This window comes from Oncorhynchus keta, chromosome 7, assembly GCF_023373465.1.
Source record: "Oncorhynchus keta strain PuntledgeMale-10-30-2019 chromosome 7, Oket_V2, whole genome shotgun sequence".
Lineage (NCBI taxonomy): Eukaryota > Metazoa > Chordata > Actinopteri > Salmoniformes > Salmonidae > Oncorhynchus > Oncorhynchus keta.
The window spans coordinates 39924948-39946570 of record NC_068427.1 but is presented as its reverse complement, the minus strand read 5'-3'; the positions used below and the strand labels follow the sequence as shown (position 1 = coordinate 39946570).

General features: G+C 43.7%; 1 protein-coding gene across 3 annotated transcripts; it reads left to right on the top strand.

The window, feature by feature from the left end:
• The first annotated feature begins 7052 nt into the window (after window positions 1-7052).
• On the top strand, window positions 7053-21623 carry ccnyl1 (cyclin Y-like 1). Of its 3 annotated transcripts, none has more exons than XM_035774076.2 (10): window positions 7053-8412; window positions 11751-11831; window positions 12128-12171; window positions 14026-14120; window positions 14213-14248; window positions 14398-14449; window positions 16652-16771; window positions 18537-18703; window positions 20151-20313; window positions 20443-21623. In XM_035774076.2, the coding sequence occupies exons 1-10, from the start codon at window positions 8256-8258 to the stop codon at window positions 20557-20559; spliced, it is 1032 nt and encodes a 343-aa protein (XP_035629969.1). In that variant the 5' UTR covers window positions 7053-8255; the 3' UTR covers window positions 20560-21623. The 3 variants fall into 3 exon arrangements, with proteins under 3 accessions (XP_035629969.1, XP_035629970.1, XP_035629968.1); XM_035774077.2 differs by lacking the exon at window positions 7053-8412 and adding an exon at window positions 9819-9839 and having other exon boundaries at window positions 11735-11831; XM_035774075.2 differs by lacking the exon at window positions 7053-8412 and adding an exon at window positions 10073-10339 and having other exon boundaries at window positions 11735-11831.

Below are 21623 nucleotides of genomic sequence, written 5' to 3'. Positions count from 1 at the left end.
AGGACAGCTTTGCACACTCTTGGCATTCTCTCAACCAGCTTCATGAGGTGGTCAACTGGAATGCATTTCAACTAACAGGTGTGCCTTGTTAAAAGTTCATTCCTTTCCTTCTTAATGCATTTGAGCCAATCAGTTCTGCTGTGACAAGGTAGGGGTGCTATACAGAAGATATACAGAAGACAGCCCTATTTGGTAAAATAACAAGTTCATATTATGGCAAGAACAGCTCAAATAAGCAAAGAGAAATGACAGTCCATCATTACTTTAAGACATGAAGGTCAGTCAATGAGGAAAATATCAAGAACTTTGAAAGTTTCTTCAAGTGCAGTTGCAAAAAACATCAAACGTTATGATGAAACTGGCTCTCATGAGGACAGCCACAGGAAACGAAGACCTAGAGTTACCTCTGCTGCAGAGGATAAGTTCATTAGAGTTACCGGCTTCAGAAATTGCAGCCCAAATAAACGCTTCACAGAGTTCAAGTAACAGACACATCTCTACATCAACTGTTCAGAGGACACTGCATGAATCAGGCCATCATGGTTGAATTGCTGCAAAGAAACCAATACTAAAGGACACCAATAAGAAGAGGAGACTTGCTTGGGCCAAGAAACACGAGCAATGGACATTAGACAGGTGAAAATCTGTCCTTCAGTCTGATGAGTCCAAATTTGAGATTCTTGGTTCCAACCGCTGTGTCTTTGTGGGATGCAGGTAGGTGAACGGATGTATGCCGCATGTGTGGTTCCTACCGTGAAGCAAGGAGGAGGAGGTGTGATGGTGCTTTGCTGGTGACACTGTCTGTGATTTATTTACAATTCAAGGCACACTTAACCAGCATGGCTGCCACAGCATTTTGTAGTGATACATTTGCACTTTTAAATTGGTTTGATTTTGTAAATCTGAGTCCATAGTTGTAAATCTGAGTCCATAGAGGTGTGCTCAGGTGTTCCGCAAGGTTCTATTTTGTGCCCACTGTTGTTCATTTTGTATATCAACAACATTGGGGATCTTATTGAAACAGCGGATGTTCATTTTTATGCAGATTATACTATTCTTTAATCAAGTGGTAGTAGTTTATCTTTAGCTTTTGAAAATGCCCAAAGAGCATTTAACATCATACAACAGAATCTGTATGATTTAAAGCTGATTCTAAATTTGGGTAAAACAAAATGCATGTTATTTTCAAATGCCAGGCACGTTACAAATCATGTCATTGCTACATTGGCTGGACATACTATAGAGCAAGTTAAAGTGTACAAATATTTGGGTGTTTGGGTTGATGATAAGCTGAGCTTCACTGTGGATGTAGAAAACTTGATAAGGTAGCTCAAGCTGAAAATAGGATTTTATTACTGGCATAAGGCTTGTTTTTCTTTTGAGGCCAGGAAGGAGCTGGTACGATGTACATTACTGTCGGTTATTAGATTTTAGTGATGTAATATATATGCAGGCCTCAGCCACTACCCTGAGAGCACTTGATTCAGTGTATCATGCAGCCCTCAGGTTCATTACCAATCAGAAACGTCTAACACATCATTGTGATCTCTACAGCGCTGTTGGCTGGTCGTCATTGACCTTGTGTAGGCTTAAACACTGGTATACACTGATTTATAAGGCCATATTGGCTAAAATGCCATTTTATCTCTGTTCTTTTTTTAGTCAGGTCAGTAAATAAATATAAATTACGGTCCCATTCTGATTTGCTTCTAACAGTACCAAAAATTAGAACAGGACATGGTAGAAATAGTTTTAGTTACTTAGCTCCGTGGCCCTGGAATTCTCTCCTGAACATTTTAAAATGTGATGATCTAGTTTTGTTGGTGGAGTTTAAACACTTGATCGATGTATATATCATAGAAGAGTGTAATTGTTTTTAGGCCAGCTGTTTTTAGTCAAGACGTTTGTGTTTTTAATGTGCAATCTTTTTGTTGTACTGTATGTGTGTTTATAGTTTTGTTTAATGTTGTGTATGTAAGTCGTTTTGTCTGAAACGTTGTTCCCTTTGCTGATATTGGACCAGGTCTCTCTTGGAAAAGAGATGTTATCTCAATTAGAAAAAACCTGTATAAATAAAGGTAAAAGAAAAAAAATAAAAATAAAAATTGTAACCTTTATTTAACTAGGCAAATCAGCTAAGAATAAATTCTTATTTACAATGACGGCCAACGCTGGGCCAATTGTGCACTGCCCTAGGGGACTCCCAATCACGGCCAGTTGTTATACAGCCTGGAATAAAACCAGGGTGTCTGTAGTGACACTTCAAGCACTGAGATGCAGTGCCTTAGACCACTGTGCCACTCGGGAGCAGCGGGAATGTCATTTGTTTTTCAACAGGACAATGACCCAACACACCTGCAGGCTGATGGAGTGCTGTATCAGATGACCTGGCCTCCACAATCACCCAACCTCAACCCAATGGAGATGGTTTGGGATGAGTTAAACCGCACAGCGAAGGAAAAGCAGCCAACAACTGCTCATCATATGTGAGAACTCCTTCAAGACTGTTGGAAAACCATTCCACGTGAAGCAGGTTAAGAGAGTGCAAAGAGTGTGCAAACCTGTCATCAAGGCAAAGGGTGGCTACTTTGAAGAATCTAAAATCTAAAATATATTTTTATTTGTTTAACACTTTTTTGGTTACTACATGATTCCGAACAATGTGGAAAATAGTAAAAATAAAGAAAAAACCCTTGAATGAGTAGGTGTCCAAACTTTTGAGTGGTATTGTATATAGTATGTTCACACTATCATTTACATTTACATTTAAGTCATTTAGCAGACGCTCTTATCCAGAGCGACTTACAAATTGGTGCATTCACCTTATGACATCCAGTGGAACAGCCACTTTACAATAGTGCATCTAAATCTTTTAGGGGGGGGGGGGTGAGAAGGATTACTTATCCTATCCTAGGTATTCCTTAAAGAGGTGGGGTTTCAGGTGTCTCCGGAAGGTGGTGATTGACTCCGCTGTCCTGGCGTCGTGAGGGAGTTTGTTCCACCATTGGGGGGCCAGAGCAGCGAACAGTTTTGACTGGGCTGAGCGGGAACTGTACTTCCTCAGTGGTAGGGAGGCGAGCAGGCCAGAGGTGGATTAACGCAGTGCCCTTGTTTGGGTGTAGGGCCTGATCAGAGCCTGGAGGTACTGAGGTGCCGTTCCCCTCACAGCTCCGTAGGCAAGCACCATGGTCTTGTAGCGGATGCGAGCTTCAACTGGAAGCCAGTGGAGAGAGCGGAGGAGCGGGGTGACGTGAGAGAACTTGGGAAGGTTGAACACCAGACGGGCTGCAGCGTTCTGGATGAGTTGTAGGGGTTTAATGGCACAGGCAGGGAGCCCAGCCAACAGCGAGTTGCAGTAATCCAGACGGGAGATGACAAGTGCCTGGATTAGGACCTGCGCCGCTTCCTGTGTGAGGCAGGGTCGTACTCTGTGGATGTTGTAGAGCATGAACCTACAGGAACGGGCCACCGCCTTGATGTTAGTTGAGAACGACAGGGTGTTGTCCAGGATCACGCCAAGGTTCATAGCGCTCTGGGAGGAGGACACAATGGAGTTGTCAACCGTGATGGCGAGATCATGGAACGGGCAGTCCTTCCCCGGGAGGAAGAGGAGCTCCGTCTTGCCGAGGTTCAGCTTGAGGTGGTGATCCGTCATCCACACTGATATGTCTGCCAGACATGCAGAGATGCGATTCGCCACCTGGTCATCAGAAGGGGGAAAGGAGAAGATTAATTGTGTGTCGTCTGCATAGCAATGATAGGAGAGACCATGTGAGGTTATGACAGAGCCAAGTGACTTGGTGTATAGCGAGAATAGGAGAGGGCCTAGAACAGAGCCCTGGGGGACACAAGTGGTGAGAGCGCGTGGTGAGGAGACAGATTCTCGCCACACCACCTGGTAGGAGTGACCTGTCAGGTAGGACAGGTCGCTATGAGGTTGGAATAATATTGTGAAATTGTGAAAATGATGATAATGACCTTTTAGAGTAAGAGCTGTCTGATAAGGGGGTAGTAGGGTAGTGGGCATTAGATGGTAGTGTGAATGGCCCAGTACATCACTGGGGCCAAGCTTCCTGCCATCCAGGACCTCTATACCAGGCGGTGTTAGAGGAAGGCCCTAAAAATGGTCAAAGACTCCAGCCACCCTCGTCATAGACTGTTCTCCCTGCTACCACACGGCAACCGGTACCAGAGCGCCAAGTCTAGGTCCAAGAGGCTTCTAAACAGCTTCTACCCCTAAGCCATAAGACTCCTGAACATCTAGTCAAATGGCTACCCAGACTATTCACATTGCCCCCCTCCCCCTCTCCACACCACTGCCACTCTCTGTTGTCATCTATGCATAGTCACTTTAATTAACTCTACCTACATGTACATACTACCTCAACTAACTGGTGCCACCACACATTGACTCTGTACCAGCACCCCCCAGTATATATTGTTATTTTTTACTGCTGCTCTTTAATTACTTGATACTTTTATCTATTATTGTTATCTGTATTTTTTAAAACTGCACTGTGGTTTAAAGGGCTTGTGAGTAAGCATTTCACTGTAAGGTCTACACCTATTGTATTCGGTGCATGTGACTAATACATTTTGATATGATTTGATTTGAAAAGACTGGCTGTAATTTCAGCCTGTAATGAATGTTCAGTTGAGTTTTGGCCTTGCATGGTGACACCACCAATAAAAAAGAGAATTCCAAACCTCTCTGCCAATTACAGCAAATGTTCTGTTTTCCTCTCCTCACTCAGACCACTCCCAGACAGTCCTAGCAAAAGCTAAGAAGCTTAATATTAAAAAATATATATATATGCTTGAATTCAAAACAATCACAGTCCAAATGTGAGATGTTTGTTCTGAAAGGAGCTGTCAATCCATCAGATTGTAACATCTCTGAAAAAGATACTGTAACCTAATTCGGTGTAAAGATCACCAAAAATCTTAAGGTTGTGAATGATCTTAATTTGAACCCTGTAACTGAATCTGTCAAAAAAATATATATCCTCATCCTTAGGGAGGGATTTAAGTCTTCAAAGAAGGGTGCTTTTATCCAAAGCTGAGGGGCTATCTCGTGCATCCTATCTTTTTTCATCTGTTGACATTCCCAAATCCACTTGCTGTACCTTAGATAGGCTATTGTACAACTTCATATGGAAAAACAAGCCACATAAGATAAAAAGAGATGTCACCACCAACAGGGTTTGTGACGGCGGTCTAAATGTCTTAGACTTCACTCTCTTCAATCAGATATCAAAGGTCAACTGGATTAAAAGGTACATAAGGTACATAAAAAATATTATACCTCATTTTGTTTTTCAGAAGCTCAGAGGGCTTACATTTTTTTACTACAATGTCCCTATATATATATATATTTTTACTTTACCCTCAATATTACCTTTATATTGAGGGTAAACTTCCTGTAAAATTGTTGGCTTTTCACAAGCAGGCTTTAATGTGCTGGGCTCTGCTATATAAACACAACTTTTCACCTCATAAATGTTTTATATGGAATAATGGGTTGATATTACATAGAAACAAGATGTTATTTAACCATAACTGGTTCTCGAAAAACATTGTCCTTGTCAGCCAATTAGTTAATATTAGTGGGAATCTATTTACATGGAGAGAATTTATGGAAAGATATAACTTTGAGGTTTCAAACAAGGAATATAAGACACTTGTAAAAATTATACCTAGTGGGATAAAAGCTTTACTTCAGAGTAATGCGTACTTTGGAATATCTCCTATTGTAAGCGATATCCAGGTGAATGGCATAGGCTTACTAAAAAGAAATTCAACAATTGTTTATTAAGGAATGTTTTCTCCAGGAAGTCTATTCGCTCTGCGATATGTTGCTGTGCTTCATCGTTTGATGTAAACTGGAGCCTTGCTTGGCTCACTCCACACATTTATGGTGACCAATAAAGTAAAGGAGATCTCCTTTCAGATTATCCATAGATTCTATCCGTGTAATATCTTGATTTCTAAGTATATACCTGATGTTACCAGTGAATGCAGTTTTGTGAACTAGAAACTGAATCGATTGAACACTTATTCTGTCATTGTTTACATAGTGAAGTATTCTGGGCTGATGCAAAACTATATCTTGGCAACAAAATGCACACAAACTTTGAAATATCTAACTTTGACATATAATTTTACTACACTGATTCCACAATTGAATGTGAGATGTCATAAATCTCTTTATGTTATTAATAAAAATGTTTCATACACAAATCAAAATGTATGAAGAAAAGGCCCTTTTCTTATTTAAAAAAATGTTTTGGGGGAAACTATTTAGAATCATTGAAACGTATACAGAACAAAATGTCTAAAACATGTCTTCCCTACATGTCTGTATTTTAATTGATATAATGTGGATTTGTATTATTATTCTTTTTTCTCTTCCTTATTTGTGGAAGCCCTCTGGCTGTTCTGTTTCTGTGGTTTTGCATGTTACTGTTTAATAATAAAAAAAATAATAATAAAATAAAGGTATTTTTAAACGTCTGCATTGGACCTTTAAGTATGATGTAGGTACAGTCCTCTCCGTGGTTTTTGTCCAATCAAATGTACGATTAACCAAGAGGTTGTCTTTCTACCTGGTTAAATAAAGGTGAAATAAAAAAAATAAAAATAAAAAATGGGTGGATGATTGACATGTACATAGAGCAATGAGAGAAGAACACTCTTGATTTTTAAAGACCAATAGGGATGAGGATGTATGTACTGAATGTAGTTATTGGTCAGAATGAATTTAGACTGACACGTGTTTCAACCAATTGCCATCGAAACATTCCCCTTTGGTTTTGAGTAGTTTATGGTTCTGTAAGTGGGTGGGTCAACCCTGCGTGCCAGATGTGCGTTCAGTTCGCTTGAACGTTTGCTACCTTACGGAACGGTTTGTATTTAACGACTCGTTTCCCCAAAACGTTCGTGTACGTTTTTGAACAGACTTTGAGGATCGTTTGCTCGCGTTTGGTGGGTGTGGCGAGGCGTGGCTTGAATCAATGAGTGACGAATTTGCGAATTTAAAGGGCAAGTGGCTATGCTGACAGCGTTCCCCAACCCTTCCCGACAACTGGTCGTTCAGTACGATCGTCACTAGTTACCACTCCCAGAAAGTCAGAAACCCCTCTTATTTCAAAAATGTATCTTCCTATAATGTGATTTTAACCTGAACTCTAACCCTAAATTAAGAAGTAAAAGCAATTGTATTTATTTATGAATTGTTTCGCTATAGTCACATGTTCCGTTCAATTGAACGTTCCAAACGTAAAAACGTACTGAACGCAGCCCAGGCAGCGGTGTGTTCAGAGCTGATGGCGGTGGTGGCGGGTAGCGGACCGCAGAACTGGCCGGTGGAGAGGAGGGGATAACGTGGCTTTTTTTAGTCCACAAGTTGTGAGATCGAAAATTAACTTCGACAAGGCTTGACCAGATTACATTCACTAAATGATTTGAAACTCTCCGGCTTTGATTTCTTTATCAAGCGGGTAGCTACGGTAGTGTAGGCCTCAAGCCTCGGATAAAGTTGTCGTCTGATCCTGGGATTGGGAATCCAAGAAAGATCTCTCACGCCAGTCCCATCTCGGACAATTGGGAATCCCTGTTCGGAAACTATTTGGGATCCATGCTTTGAAGAACTAGCTAGTGGCATATGAGTGGAGTAGTTTTTTTCTTTAAATGATTGTTTAAACGGCAGCTCCGGAGGCGTTGCTGCATATTGGCAAAGTTATTAAAGGGACGAGCTAACTAGTTAATCTATCCTACAGACAATGTTCCATTGCTGCTAGCTGATTTCGCAAAGGAATGCCGAATGGATGAATGGGCAACCGCTTGTATAATGCTCGGATTTAAACAGCTGCTTGATGATGACCTCAGTGTTACAAACAATTCGTTTTGTTAGTTAACAACCCTGTAAATAAAAGAGCATAGAGCACTCGAACAAACGTCGATTTTTATTTTGCTGTGCAGGCAGCAATCTGATTCATGGTGCGGACGGATCACACACTCAGATGGCCAGGGTTGCAATTTATTGACATTACTGGTCAACAATTTAGTTGACCATTTACGTGTTTCTCTCATCTCTGTTTTAATTACAGACGTGTTTTTTTTAAATCCTAGGACTTGTAGCTGAATCATAGGCTTATGTAATGTATGTATGCAGCAGTAAAGCTAAATATATGGCAGCCTTGATTTGAAGGAACTTTGCACTACTTAAATAGTGTTGAGGTTATCCCAGGTTTGGAATGGGGAATACGGTTTCATGCTGCGTGTCGCCCGAGGAGAGCCCAAAGCTACCAAGGCAACCGGTGGACCGCAACGAAGACTATCAAATAATTACGGACGTGAGTGACGACACCGGCCCGTACCTGCAGCACATCAGCGACAGAGAAGTCCCTGACGGTAGGTGTCACACACCCGACAGCATAGCTAGGATTGGAAATATTTACAGAATGTGACTGGTTACGAGAAAGACAGAACCGGTAATGGTCTGTCCTGTGTTTGGTTGGTTTCCTCCAAATCTACATTCTCATTGGCTCAGTTGCAGCAGTAGAGATGCAGTACTAAAATATACAACATCCATTTAGTCTTTCTAACACACTCTTTCTCATACACCTGAGGCCTGTAGCCAACTGAATTACATGCAAATAAAGTTAGGTGAGATGAGGCTATCAATTGGGAAGGAGGGGTATTTGATCTATAGCCCCCTGGTGTCCGGCCCCTCCCCCTCAGCAGGGTTTGATGTTGCTGGTTGTTTACAGCTTTAGACTACTGTTGATTTTAGGCCCTGCATGGTGTTACACTGGGGTAAAACCACACATACACATACACACACACACACACACACACACACACACACTTCCTGCTGCAACACCAGGTATCGTGCACTCATCCATTCAGACCCCCATTGACTGAGAGCAGAGGAGCTCAGACTGTTGTTGCCACCATCATTGATCTCAGTGATAAGGGCATTCCATAGTACCAGCCCAACTAGCTCAGCCAAATCAAATTGTATGTCACACGCCGAATACAACAGGTGTAGACTTCACCGTGATATGCTTACTTACGAGCCCTCCCCAGCAATGCAGAGTTAAAAAGTAAGACAAATGTATCAAACAAGGAAATGGTAACACAATAAAATAAGACTATATACAAGGAGTACCAGTACCGAGTCAATGTGCAGGGTTAGTTGCCATACCAAGCCAGTCAAGATGCTCTCAATGGTGCAGGGGTAGGAGGTAATATGTACATATAGGTAGGTGTAAAAGTGACTAGGCAATCATTAGTTGCCATACCAAGCCAGTCAAGATGCTCTCAATGGTGTAGTTCTAGAATCTTTTAAGGATCTGGGCACCATGAGACATTTGTTTTCAGCCTCCTGAGGGGGAAGAGGTGTTGTCGTGCCCTCTTCAAATCAAATTTGATTGGTCGCGTACATTTTGTGACGTGTTTGTTTGTAAAATTGCACGACTAAGAGCTCCTCTGCAAAAATGTCAATTAATTATAGATTTATTGAGTTATCTCAGAATAATTCTGACTTGAGGAAGTGTATACTGGCTACATCGTCTCAAAATGGACAAACAGTACTATTGCCTCTTTATTTTTTCTTCTCGTTTTTCAAGCAAAGGTCTTTCAAGGAAATATGTGAGCATATTCGTTCGGTTGGGATAAGCGAGTTGGGATAAGCGAGTTGGGATAAGCGCCAGCTGAACTGAAGCATGCTGACGCCTTAACATGCCAACCAGGCCTCGCCCACCCTTAGTGCTGCAAGGTATTCTCCCGGCAGGAAGACTCCAGTCCAGGGAAAGGCCAGGGAGTGATTGATGGAGGTTGGTGGAGGGAGGAGAGTGTGGCTGGGGAGGGGAGCTGAGGCTCCATTTTATCTAGGCTGAAGTAATCCCATGATGTTGTCTGACCGACTCATCTTAGTGGATCTGATGGGCTGAATAACTTTGTGTTGCACCATGGTTTGTGTTGTGAAAGACTACATGTTGGCTAGTCTACCTGCTAGTCACTGCCCTATGCTCTGTAAAGAACACACTGTTTGGTTCGGTAGCCTGTCTGCAGATGGGTTGGCATGACTACTCCCACTTCCTGTTTCTCAGCGTGCTGGCCAGTGTGGGAGGGGTGTAGAGTGAGGACTGTTTTCCACAGAGACCCCAGACAAAGGTCTCCTTGTTGCCCCCACCCTGCCAGTCCCATACCACCATCTCCACAGCCTGAGTGGGCAGGGGGCACACGCTGCCAAGCCAACCCGGCTGGCCTCGCATCCCCCTGGCCCTGCCTGCCACGTCTGATCCAGACCAGGAGCACCCAATCCCAGACAGAGGTAGCTGTTAATGCGTTAGGGTAGGATGAGGCTGTCTAATAGCTCCACCTGACCATTGAGCCTGTAATGTGGTGTGGTTGCAAAGGAGGTCATCAGATTCATCTGCATCATTAGAATCTGACGCTCCTGCTGTCCAAGTGTATTTTGTTACATAGCCTGGCTGCTGTACACACACGTACTCACTCATTCATCCATCTAACTGGGTAAAAGTAGGCCTGGGAATTGCCAAGGATCTCACGATACAATAGTATCACCATCCTTAACTGCTGATATGTAACAGTGTGGAAAAAGTCAAGGTCTCTGAATGCGCTGTCTGTCGCTGTATCCATTTTCCCCGTCACTAGGTACTGTAATGGCATGCATTCCTTCCAGGTACTGCAGCACAGGGATAGTTCTAATGGTTGTGTGACATCCTGCACCGTACGGTACATTATAGAACAGGTTGTGCTGATTGGTTGATATGCGGGAGTTGTGGCACAACTCTCACAAAATACAATTTCTTGTTAATGTCATAATTCTACTGTCTGTAGCCCAGGCAGGAAATTCATAAACTTCATCTCACTCTTGGGGAGAGTGTACACATTTTTCCATGCTACTATTTGGTTTGCAACAGTTGGGGTTTATAAACCCAGCTGTCTGCCTCTGACCGAGGCAACAATGTATAATTTTACAAATGCGAAGAGGCAAGCTAAGCATTGGCTGTCACCAAGCGGCACCAGGACAGCAGCTAGTTTTCCCAGTCCTGTGCTATCAACGGAAACGTCACTGTTAACATCCCCAACTAGCTTGGTTAGCTTGGGCTCACCAACCATAAGTTGTTGCCTATGTAGGCCTATTGGATATTTATTAAATTCATTATTGAAGTTCTTGTCTCATCATCATTGAGTCTCTGCTAGCTATCTACATGTTAATGACTTGTTTAGCATAGCAACGTTGAATGAATCGAAAGATTAGAACGAACGACTGGGTCAACAAGAGAAAATAACTAAGAAGACCAGCCCGCTTGGGTTGCAAACTTTAGAATGTAAAAACAAATTTACGTTTTAAAATGTTTAATTAATATTTTCATAAATATGTTGGCAACATATAGCCTTCAAACCCTGGAATTATCATGTGATAACTTCGCCTCAGAACAGCCGTTGTCGGGAGTTGTCACGATAATTCCCGGGTTCTCAGGCATTATTGTTTAGGTTCAGTAAGCTACAGGTCACTGTTCTCTGACAGGTCTCATTTTCCACTCACCGGCTTCAAGTCAACATACTCACCTCAGGGGAACTAAGGTAGTTTACCCCCTAAACAGGTGGTTTTCTGGATCACCAACTTTCCAAGTCAGGTTCTTCTGTTTCTTAGTCTGTCATTACCCTTGTTGTCTACTTTGTTTCTAATGGTCAGCAGTGTCTTTGTGTTCCAGAACTGGCCCAGGAGTCCAACCCATCAGACCATGCCCGAGCCAGCACCATCTTCCTCTGCAAGTCCCAGACAGACAGCGAATGTAAGTACTCTACCCTGGTCACAACACATCACACAGGAGAAATGATCATGATGCCATGTCAGCCAATCCGGCACACATCTCAAACTCTCGTCTTACACACTTTAGCTACTTGGTACAGTGGTAAACCAACCTTGTCTCTGCTCTAGCAAGCTATGTAGAGAGATGGTACTTAGGCTATTGGAAGTGACTGATATGGCTTTCTCATAAGCACAATGTGACTCAGTACCATTCCTCATTATTTTCAACATGACTGTTTTGTCTGGGTCTGTAATGGCCTATTCTGTTTTTCCTTCCAGTGCGAGACAAGAGGAAAAGCAATCACATTAACCATGTTAGTCATGTAAGTATTTCAATACGAAGTTTTAATTTTGTGTTAACCAAAAATAAATAATGAATTGTGTGAGCCTTACTGTGTGAGCCTTACTGTGTGAGCCTTACTGTGTGAGCCTTACTGTGTGAGCCTTACTGTGTGAGCCTTACTGTGTGAGCCTTACTGTGTGGGTGTGCATGTGAGAATACATCTGTATTCTCATTTTCCTTGTAACTTGGGTCACTGGAGGACAATTTGGGTCACAGGAGGATGGTCAATTTGTCATTTGGGTCTCGAGCTGAAACAGGTTTAAGAACCTCTGCTCTAGAGGACAACACCAAGCTCATGTATATGCAGATGCCACTCTGACCATCACACCTCATTGGTCAGCTCTTATGGGATGTAGCCCTTATACTGGTTGAAAAGGACAGATTGTTCTCTAATTTAGTGTCCCACGGTGGCTGTACAGTAACATGCTATACATGACGTCAGAGCTCAGTCTCTACTTCACAGCTCTCTGACAGCTGTTCTGAAATGGAACATCACACGACAGGAAGTTGCCCCCAATCCTTTGGCTGTTTGAGTGAGGGGAAATGCTGTAAATTATGAGGACTCAATGTATTTTGAAAGATGAGACGTTGAAGATTATAATCAATACCGCTTTGAGTCCAAATGTGCACTTCACATTTCCATATCATAAAACTCATGTGATATACAGTGTGAAGGTTCATGATCACTATGTTTGATGTATAGTTACAAGATGGCATGACGTTATACCCTGGGTTGTCCTGAACAGAAAGAGACCATGTTGGTTGTATTGTGAAGAAAATGTGCAATATTTTTCTTGTTGCACCTACCACAAGTTTTCTAATAATTCTCATGTTACTGATTGTATCCTGAGTATTTTCAGATTCCGTTATCAACAAATGTGGTGATAAGAACAGCATATGTAAAATGCTCACCGAATCAACGGTGTAATGTTTTGGATTCAGTCCTGTCAGGTGAACTGTTGTTCTCACCTTTCCTCTAATCATTTCCCATAATCCCCAAACTGTTCCCTTTTAATTGCTGCCATGGTTATTCTTTTTTTATTTAACCTTTATTTAACTAGGCAAGTTTGTTAAGAACAAATTCTTATTTACAATGACAGCCAAACCCGGACGACGCTGGGCCAATCGTGCGCCGCCCTATGGGACTCAATCACGGCCGGATGTCATACAGCCTGGATTCGAACCAAGGACTGTAGTGACGCCACTTGCACTCAGATGCAGTCCCTTAGACAGCTGCGCCACTCGGGAGCCCATATGCTTTCCATAATTCTTCTGTAAGAAACATTTCAATTTAGCCCGTTCCATATAGGTCAATTCCCACCCGTGTCAGTAGTTAAGCAGAGGGTTGGCCTGGGTTATGGCTGCCTTCTTTTACACCAACCTCTAATAATATAACTAGCTAGCTAAGTGCCAAGACCTTTGACCTGGTCAAATAAAAGGCAGGGCTGTGTTCCCCTTGCCTGCTACTATTCTGTGTGTGTTCATGTAGCTTGAGTTGACCACAATAGAACCGGCTGTAACCCCTGTGGTGTCCTGTCAGCTAGAAGACCGACACAGATAAAGAGGAGACCTGGTGAATGTTTAGCGAGTGTTCACCCTCAACTCCACCTCATCTCATTCTCTCTGTGTTATAGAGCAACGGCCCAGTTTAGCCACATTTCAAACCTTGTACCTTGGAAATAGTTCATGACCCAGGAGTGACTTATTGGTGATGTCATTATTTGGCTAAGGCCACCACAGGCTAACGTTAGCATCAATTACCTCAGAAGGATTGGGTTCAACAGGGCCCACATTAGCAGCGTCTGACTTCCATGTCACATATTTAATTTTGCAGACCTCTCCTCTCTCTAAGAAGTACAGTTCCTGTTCCACCATCTTTATAGATGACAGCACGGTCAGCCAGCCCAACTTGAAAAGCACAATTAAATGGTGGGTACCCACTACCTTCTTATATGCACACACAGGAAACCTTTTGTAGTTCAACTCTGACCTAATGAATTGTGTCTGTCTTTGTTTTCCAGTGTTACATTAGCAATATACTACCACATTAAAAACAGGTGAGTGGCAGTGTTTTGACTTGTTCAGTCTGAGTATGCACAGGTATTATTTTAAATGGGGGGGGTCAGAAGGAGCTTTCGAGGCCTGGCAGAATGTTTGTATTTGGCTCGTAGTGGAGACGTTTCCTCTGTTCCTCTGTCTCTCTCAGGGACTCAGACAGGTCACTGGACATTTTTGATGAGAAGATGCACCCCTTATCGGTGAGTGGTCGGTTCAATTTGACCATAATCCACTCAGGGTTTACAGGAAGTGAATAGCTGTTATGTACTCCAAAGACCTGCTAATACAGGTTTACATCAAAACAGAGGTCTGCAGAAGATGTGGCAGTATTGGTTTCTCAGCCCTTGTCTACATCAATATCTGGCATCAGCCACCTTCCTCACTCCCTTCTAGACCTTACGCTGCAACTTGATATGCCCCATAGCCCAGCATAGCACATACCACTGCTCTTAGCGCCAACTTCAGCATAGCACATACCACTGCTCTTAGCTCCAACTTCAGCATAGCACATGCCAACTTCAGCATAGCACATACCACTGCTCTTAGCTCCAACTTCAGCATAGCACATACCACTGCTCTTAGCTCCAACTTCAGCATAGCACATACCACTGCTCTTAGCTCCAACTTCAGCATAGCACATACCACTGCTCTTAGCTCCAACTTCAGCATAGCACATACCACTGCTCTTAGCTCCAACTTCAGCATAGCACATACCACTGCTCTTAGCTCCAACTTCAGCATACCACATACCACTGCTCTTAGCTCCAACTTCAGCATAGCACATACCACTGCTCTTAGCTCCAACTTCAGCATAGCACATACCACTGCTCTTAGCTCCAACTTCAGCATAGCACATACCACTGCTCTTAGCGCCAACTTCAGCATAGCACATACCACTGCTCTTAGCTCCAACTTCAGCATAGCACATACCACTGCTCTTAGCGCCAACTTCAGCATAGCACATACCACTGCTCTTAGCTCCAACTTCAGCATACCACATACCACTGCTCTTAGCGCCAACTTCAGCATAGCACATACCACTGCTCTTAGCGCCAACTTCAGCATAGCACATACCACTGCTCTTAGCGCCAACTTCAGCATAGCACATACCACTGCTCTTAGCTCCAACTTCAGCATAGCACATACCACTGCTCTTAGCTCCAACTTCAGCATATCACATACCACTGCTCTTAGCTCCAACTTCAGCATAGCACATACCACTGCTCTTAGCTCCAACTTCAGCATAGCACATACCACTGCTCTTAGCTCCAACTTCAGCATAGCACATACCACTGCTCTTAGCTCCAACTTCAGCATAGCACATACCACTGCTCTTAGCTCCAACTTCAGCATAGCACATACCACTGCTCTTAGCTCCAACTTCAGCATAGCACATACCACTGCTCTTAGCGCCAACTTCAGCATAGCACATACCACTGCTCTTAGCGCCAACTTCAGCATAGCACATACCACTGCTCTTAGCGCCAACTTCAGCATAGCACATACCACTGCTCTTAGCGCCACACCACTGCTCTTAGCAGCATAGCACATACCACTGCTCTTAGCGCCAACTTCAGCATAGCACATACCACTACCACTGCTCTTAGCGCCAACTTCAGCATAGCACATACCACTGCTCTTAGCTCCAACTTCAGCATAGCACATACCACTGCTCTTAGCTCCAACTTCAGCATAGCACATACCACTGCTCTTAGCTCCAACTTCAGCATAGCACATACCACTGCTCTTAGCTCCAACTTCAGCATAGCACATACCACTGCTCTTAGCTCCAACTTCAGCATAGCACATACCACTGCTCTTAGCTCCAACTTCAGCATAGCACATACCACTGCTCTTAGCTCCAACTTCAGCATAGCACATACCACTGCTCTTAGCTCCAACTTCAGCATAGCACATACCACTGCTCTTAGCGCCAACTTCAGCATAGCACATACCACTGCTCTTAGCTCCAACTTCAGCATAGCACATACCACTGCTCTTAGCTCCAACTTCAGCATAGCACATACCACTGCTCTTAGCGCCAACTTCAGCATAGCACATACCACTGCTCTTAGCGCCAACTTCAGCATAGAACATATCACTGCTCTTAGCTCCAACTTCAGCATAGCACATACCACTGCTCTTAGCTCCAACTTCAGCATAGCACATACCACTGCTCTTAGCGCCAACTTCAGCATAGAACATATCACTGCAGGGTTAATGAAGTTAGTTTAGCTCTGGTAGGAAAGTCTACATAAAACCATTAGGAAATTGAGAAATTACTTAAATGTTTCCTTATCTTGTTGGGGGGTGGTCTTTTATGTGCTATTCAAGATATGAATGTGTGTTTTGTGTTGTCTCTGGGCTGGTATGTGTTGTGTAACACTGTCTTCTCCCTGCAGAGAGAGCAGGTCCCTGACAACTACTCTGTTATGGACCCTGAGCACAAACTCATCTACCGCTTTGTCAGAACTCTGTTCAGCGCTGCACAGCTCACTGCAGAGTGTGCCATCGTCACCTTGGTGAGGAGTTCAGTCAGCAACCATCAAAACACACACAGTTGAAGTCAGAAGTTTACATACAACTTGGTGAAATACATTTAAACTCAGTTTTTCACAATTCCTGACATTTAATCCTAGTAAAAATTCCCTGTTTTAAGGTCAGTTAGGATCACCACTTTATAAGAATGTGAAATGTCAGAATAATAGTGATTTATTTCAACTTTTATTTATTTCATCACATTCCCAGTGGGTCAAAAGTTTACATACATTCAATTAGTATTTGGTAACATTGTCTTTTAAATTGTTTAACTTTGTTTAGCAAATGTTTCTGGTAGCCTTTCACCAGCTTCTCACAATTAAGTTGGGTGAATTTTGGCCCGTTACTCCTGACAGAGTTGGTGTAACTGAGTCAGGTTTGTAGGCCTCCTTGCTCGCACACGCTTTTTCAGTTCTGCCCACAAATGTTCTATAGGATTGAGGTCAGGGCTTTGTGATGGCCACTCCAATACCTTGACTTTGTTGTCCTTAAGCCATTTTGCCATGATTTTGGAAGTATGCTTGGTGTCATTGTTCATTTGGAAGACCCATTTGCGACCAAGCCTTAACTTCCTGACTGATGTCTTGAGATGTTGCTTCAATATTTCCACATCATTTTCCATCCTCATGAAGCCATCTATTTTGTGAAGTGCACCAGTCCCTGAGTTTGAAGGTATGTTATGAAATATATCCACAGGTACACCTTCAATTTACTCAAATATCAATTAGATGCTTCTGATAGGATAAAGCCATGACATCAATTTCTGGAATTTTCCAAGCTATTTAAAGGCACAGTCAACTTAGTGTATAAACTTCTGACACAGTGAATTATAAGTGGAATAACCTGTCTGTAAACAATTGTTAGAAAAGTTGCTTGTGTCCTATTGTCCATTTGTGGACTGGTTGAACAAAAAAAAAAATAGTTTTAACGACTTCAACCTAAGTGTATGTAAACTTCCGACTTCAACTGTACATGTATTGTAACTCAGTTGGTAGAGCAGGGTGCTTGTAATGCCAGGGTAATGGGTTTGATTCCTGGGACCACCCATACGTAAAATGTACGCACGCATGACTAAGTCACTTTGGATGAAAGCGTTTGCTGAATTATAATGTACTGTATTATTCACTAGGTGTTGTTGGGGTTGTATTAACCTACATGATACGCTAGAATACATCTGCACTAATGCACCACCGGGGGGCAGCAGAGTAATAGAAACCATTGACGAAGTACATTTAAAAAAATGTTTTTTTTTATTTAACTGGGCAAGTCAGTTAAGAACAAATTCTTATTTACAATGACGGCCTACCCCGGCCAAACCCTAACACGGACGACGCTGGGCCAATTGTGTGCCACCCTATGGGACTCCCAATCACAGCCGACTGTGATACGGCCTGGAATCGAACCAGGGTTTGTAGTGATGCCTCTAGCACTGAGATGCAGTGCCTTAAACCGCTGCGCCACTCAAGAGCCCAAGTGAACAGAGCCTAGTTTCAATTTAAACACAGTAGACCTGCATTTGATTAATATGATTGGTCCTAATATATCAAGCATTCCTTATTTCCTGGACTTCAACCATAACAAAGTACTATTTCTCACGTGTGTGTGTGTGTGTGTGTGTGTGTGTGTGTGTGTATAGGATACATAATCAATAAGATGCCCTTTTCCCTACTGGTTTTCTATGTTGGGCACATGGCATTTCTGAATGGAAATAACCAGCTCAGGTTTATCAAAGACCTCTAACCTCACCAGGTGTACCTGGAGCGTCTGCTGACCTACGCTGAGATAGACATCTGTCCCTGCAACTGGAAGCGTATCGTACTGGGAGCCATCCTGCTGGCGTCCAAGGTGTGGGACGACCAGGCCGTGTGGAACGTAGACTACTGCCAGATCCTCAAAGACATCACCGTGGAGGACATGTGAGTGGACAGGACACACACACTCAAGATACATCTTTCTCACTATTGTGCCAACCTAAACCATACTTTAATGTTCAGCTTCAGATATGTTATTTTCACTTTGATGGGCTGGTTTGGTAGTGATTTGGGGGCTGGTTTGTTAGTGATTCATCATGTTTCAGGTGGAGAACAGATGTAGACTGGAGCCTTCTTCTCCCCTGGTCTGATAATCATTCATTGGGCTGTAGTCTATAGACTGGTACAGTCTCTAGCTCTCATCAGGGCTGTGTGAGATGAAGACCCTGCTTTGGGCACCAAGGGAGTGAAGACTTGGCCCAGAGAGGGACACTGAGGGAGGCGGAGTACTGGTTGTATACAGGATCTCCAAGCCATCAGTAGGCTGCTCCTTTCTAAACTACTGGCTGAGATTCTAGTAGCTTTTAGAGTGGGCTGGAGTTGGCTGTTGTCTCTTAAGTTAGGTTGTTGTTGGGAGTGTGTATATGCGTCAAATAAGGGGTGCTTATATTTGTCCTGTTTCACACATGGCAGTGTATTATGAAATATATATATATATATTTTTTTTTTGCATCTCCCAACTCCTCCTCAGACACCCTCAGAGTGGGGTCACGTCCAGGGTCAGCCATTATCAACGGGAAATTGGGGTTAAGTGCCTTGCTCAAGGGCAGATCGACATTAAAAATATATCTATTTAGTCAGCTCTGGAATTCTAGCTACGGTTACTGGCCCAATGCTCTGGGCTACCTGCCACCGTGTGTGTGAGCCCATGTCCCTCCCGCTCTTCTTTGGATTTGCAGTCTACTGTCATGTCTTTGTGAGCTGGGGAGTCTGGAGTGGCTCTCATCTCTCCTACATAATGGCAGTAGCCCTCACACACTCCATTAGTTGCCCTGGGAGACCAGCCTTCCAACACACACCCTCCAGCCACCCTGGCCCTCATGTCTCCTCTCCCACAAAGCATCCTGGATGTTGTCTCCGTGGTGACTGGCATGCAACTCTTTTATTGTCATGGTGATAAGGATGATGAGGCGAATCTGTTTAGGAGAGACATGAAGCGAGCCGTATGGGTTTTCATTGTAGTTAGAATGAATAGGCCAGCCCTCAGTTGCTCTAGTTGGTTGAGTTGTATTTTAAAAAAAAATGTAATTCCTGTTTGTCCTTTTTGGTAATTACTTGGGAAAATATAGATATATTTTTTAAATAATAAACATTTGAATAAGATTGGTTGAATAGCAGTCCTGTAGACCTGCACCCTTCTCCTTGCTGCTGTAAGGGAAAGACAAGGTTTTGTTATTGGTTAGACTCTCGCCCTAGTCAGTGGTTGACGTTGATCTATTTGGCATTTCTCCCTCACTCATTGTCAGGGTTGATCCTAGATCTGTGCCTGAGAGCAACTATCTTTTTTGTATTAGTCTCTCTAACCCTGTTTAATCCGCTCTCCTTCCGTCAGGAACGAGATGGAGCGTCACTTCCTGGAACTTCTGCAGTTCAACATCAACGTCCCGGCCAGTGTTTATGCTAAGTACTACTTTGACCTGCGATCTCTGGCCGAGGACAACAACCTCCTCTTTCCCCTCGAGCCACTCAGCAACGACAGGGCACAGAAACTGGAGGTAAGGTGGTGAAGGGTGGTGGTGAAGCTTACAGGTAGCAGAAAAGATATGAATGGTCAAAGGGGAAGTGTTGTTATAAACCAGTGCATCAGGTATGAAGCCAATGAGCCTGTGTATTGTGTTGTCCAGGCCATCTCCAGACTGTGTGAAGACAAGTACAAGGACCTGAGCCGAGCGGCCATGAGGAGGTCCTTCAGCGCTGACAACCTGGTGGGCATCCGCCGTTCCAACGCTGTGCTCTCATAGGCCAGCCACACTTCAGCGCTGTGCTCTCATAGGCCAGCCACACTTCAACGCTGTGCTCTCATAGGCCAGCCACACTTCAGCGCTGTGCTCTCATAGGCCAGCCACACTTCAGCGCTGTGCTCTCATAGGCCAGCCACACTTCAACGCTGTGCTCTCATAGGCCAGCCACACTTCAACGTTGTGCTCTCATAGGCCAGCCACACTTCAACGCTGTGCTCTCATAGGCCAGCCACACTTCAACGCTGTGCTCTCATAGGCCAGCCACACTTCAGCGTTGTGCTCTCATAGGCCAGCCACACTTCAGCGTTGTGCTCTCATAGGCCAGCCACACTTCAGCGTTGTGCTCTCATAGGACAGCCACACTTCAGCGTTGTGCTCTCATAGGCCAGCCACACTTCAACGCTGTGCTCTCATAGGCCAGCCACACTTCAGCGTTGTGCTCTCATTAGTCAGCGACAAATCTGTCACTCCAACGCTGTGCTCTCATAGGCCAGCCACACTTCAGCGTTGTGCTCTCATTAGTCAGCGACAAATCTGTCACTCCAACACTGCTCTCTCATAGGACAGCCACACTCCAACATTGTGCTCTCACTGGACAGACACAATGGTGGAGTTAATTTCGCATGGCCCTGTGTCCCGGGTGGGGGAAGTTTGCTCATTTTAGACTTCCATTGGTCCTTAAGTGAAAAGTCCACCCGCCTGGAGCACTGAGCCATGCAAAATTAACTCCACCAATATCTGACCTCTACAGCCCAACCAACACCCCAGGATACCCGCCACACACCCAGCCCCTCAGAGACTGGTTGAGGCAGCACCATAGGCCCTGCCTGTCCCATCCCAGACCCTCTGAGAGACTGGTTGAGGCAGCACCATAGGCCCTGCCTGTCCCATCCCAGACCCTAAGCGCAAAATAACTTCTTCACTACATAGAAAGAAGGGGAAAAATACTTTTTTTTTTTTTTGGTGCTTACTATGTAGGCTACTAGCTGTGAAATGTACCTGTTTTTAAATGGAAAATAATTTGGAGATGGAGTATTTTAAATAAACACTTAACATGTAACAAA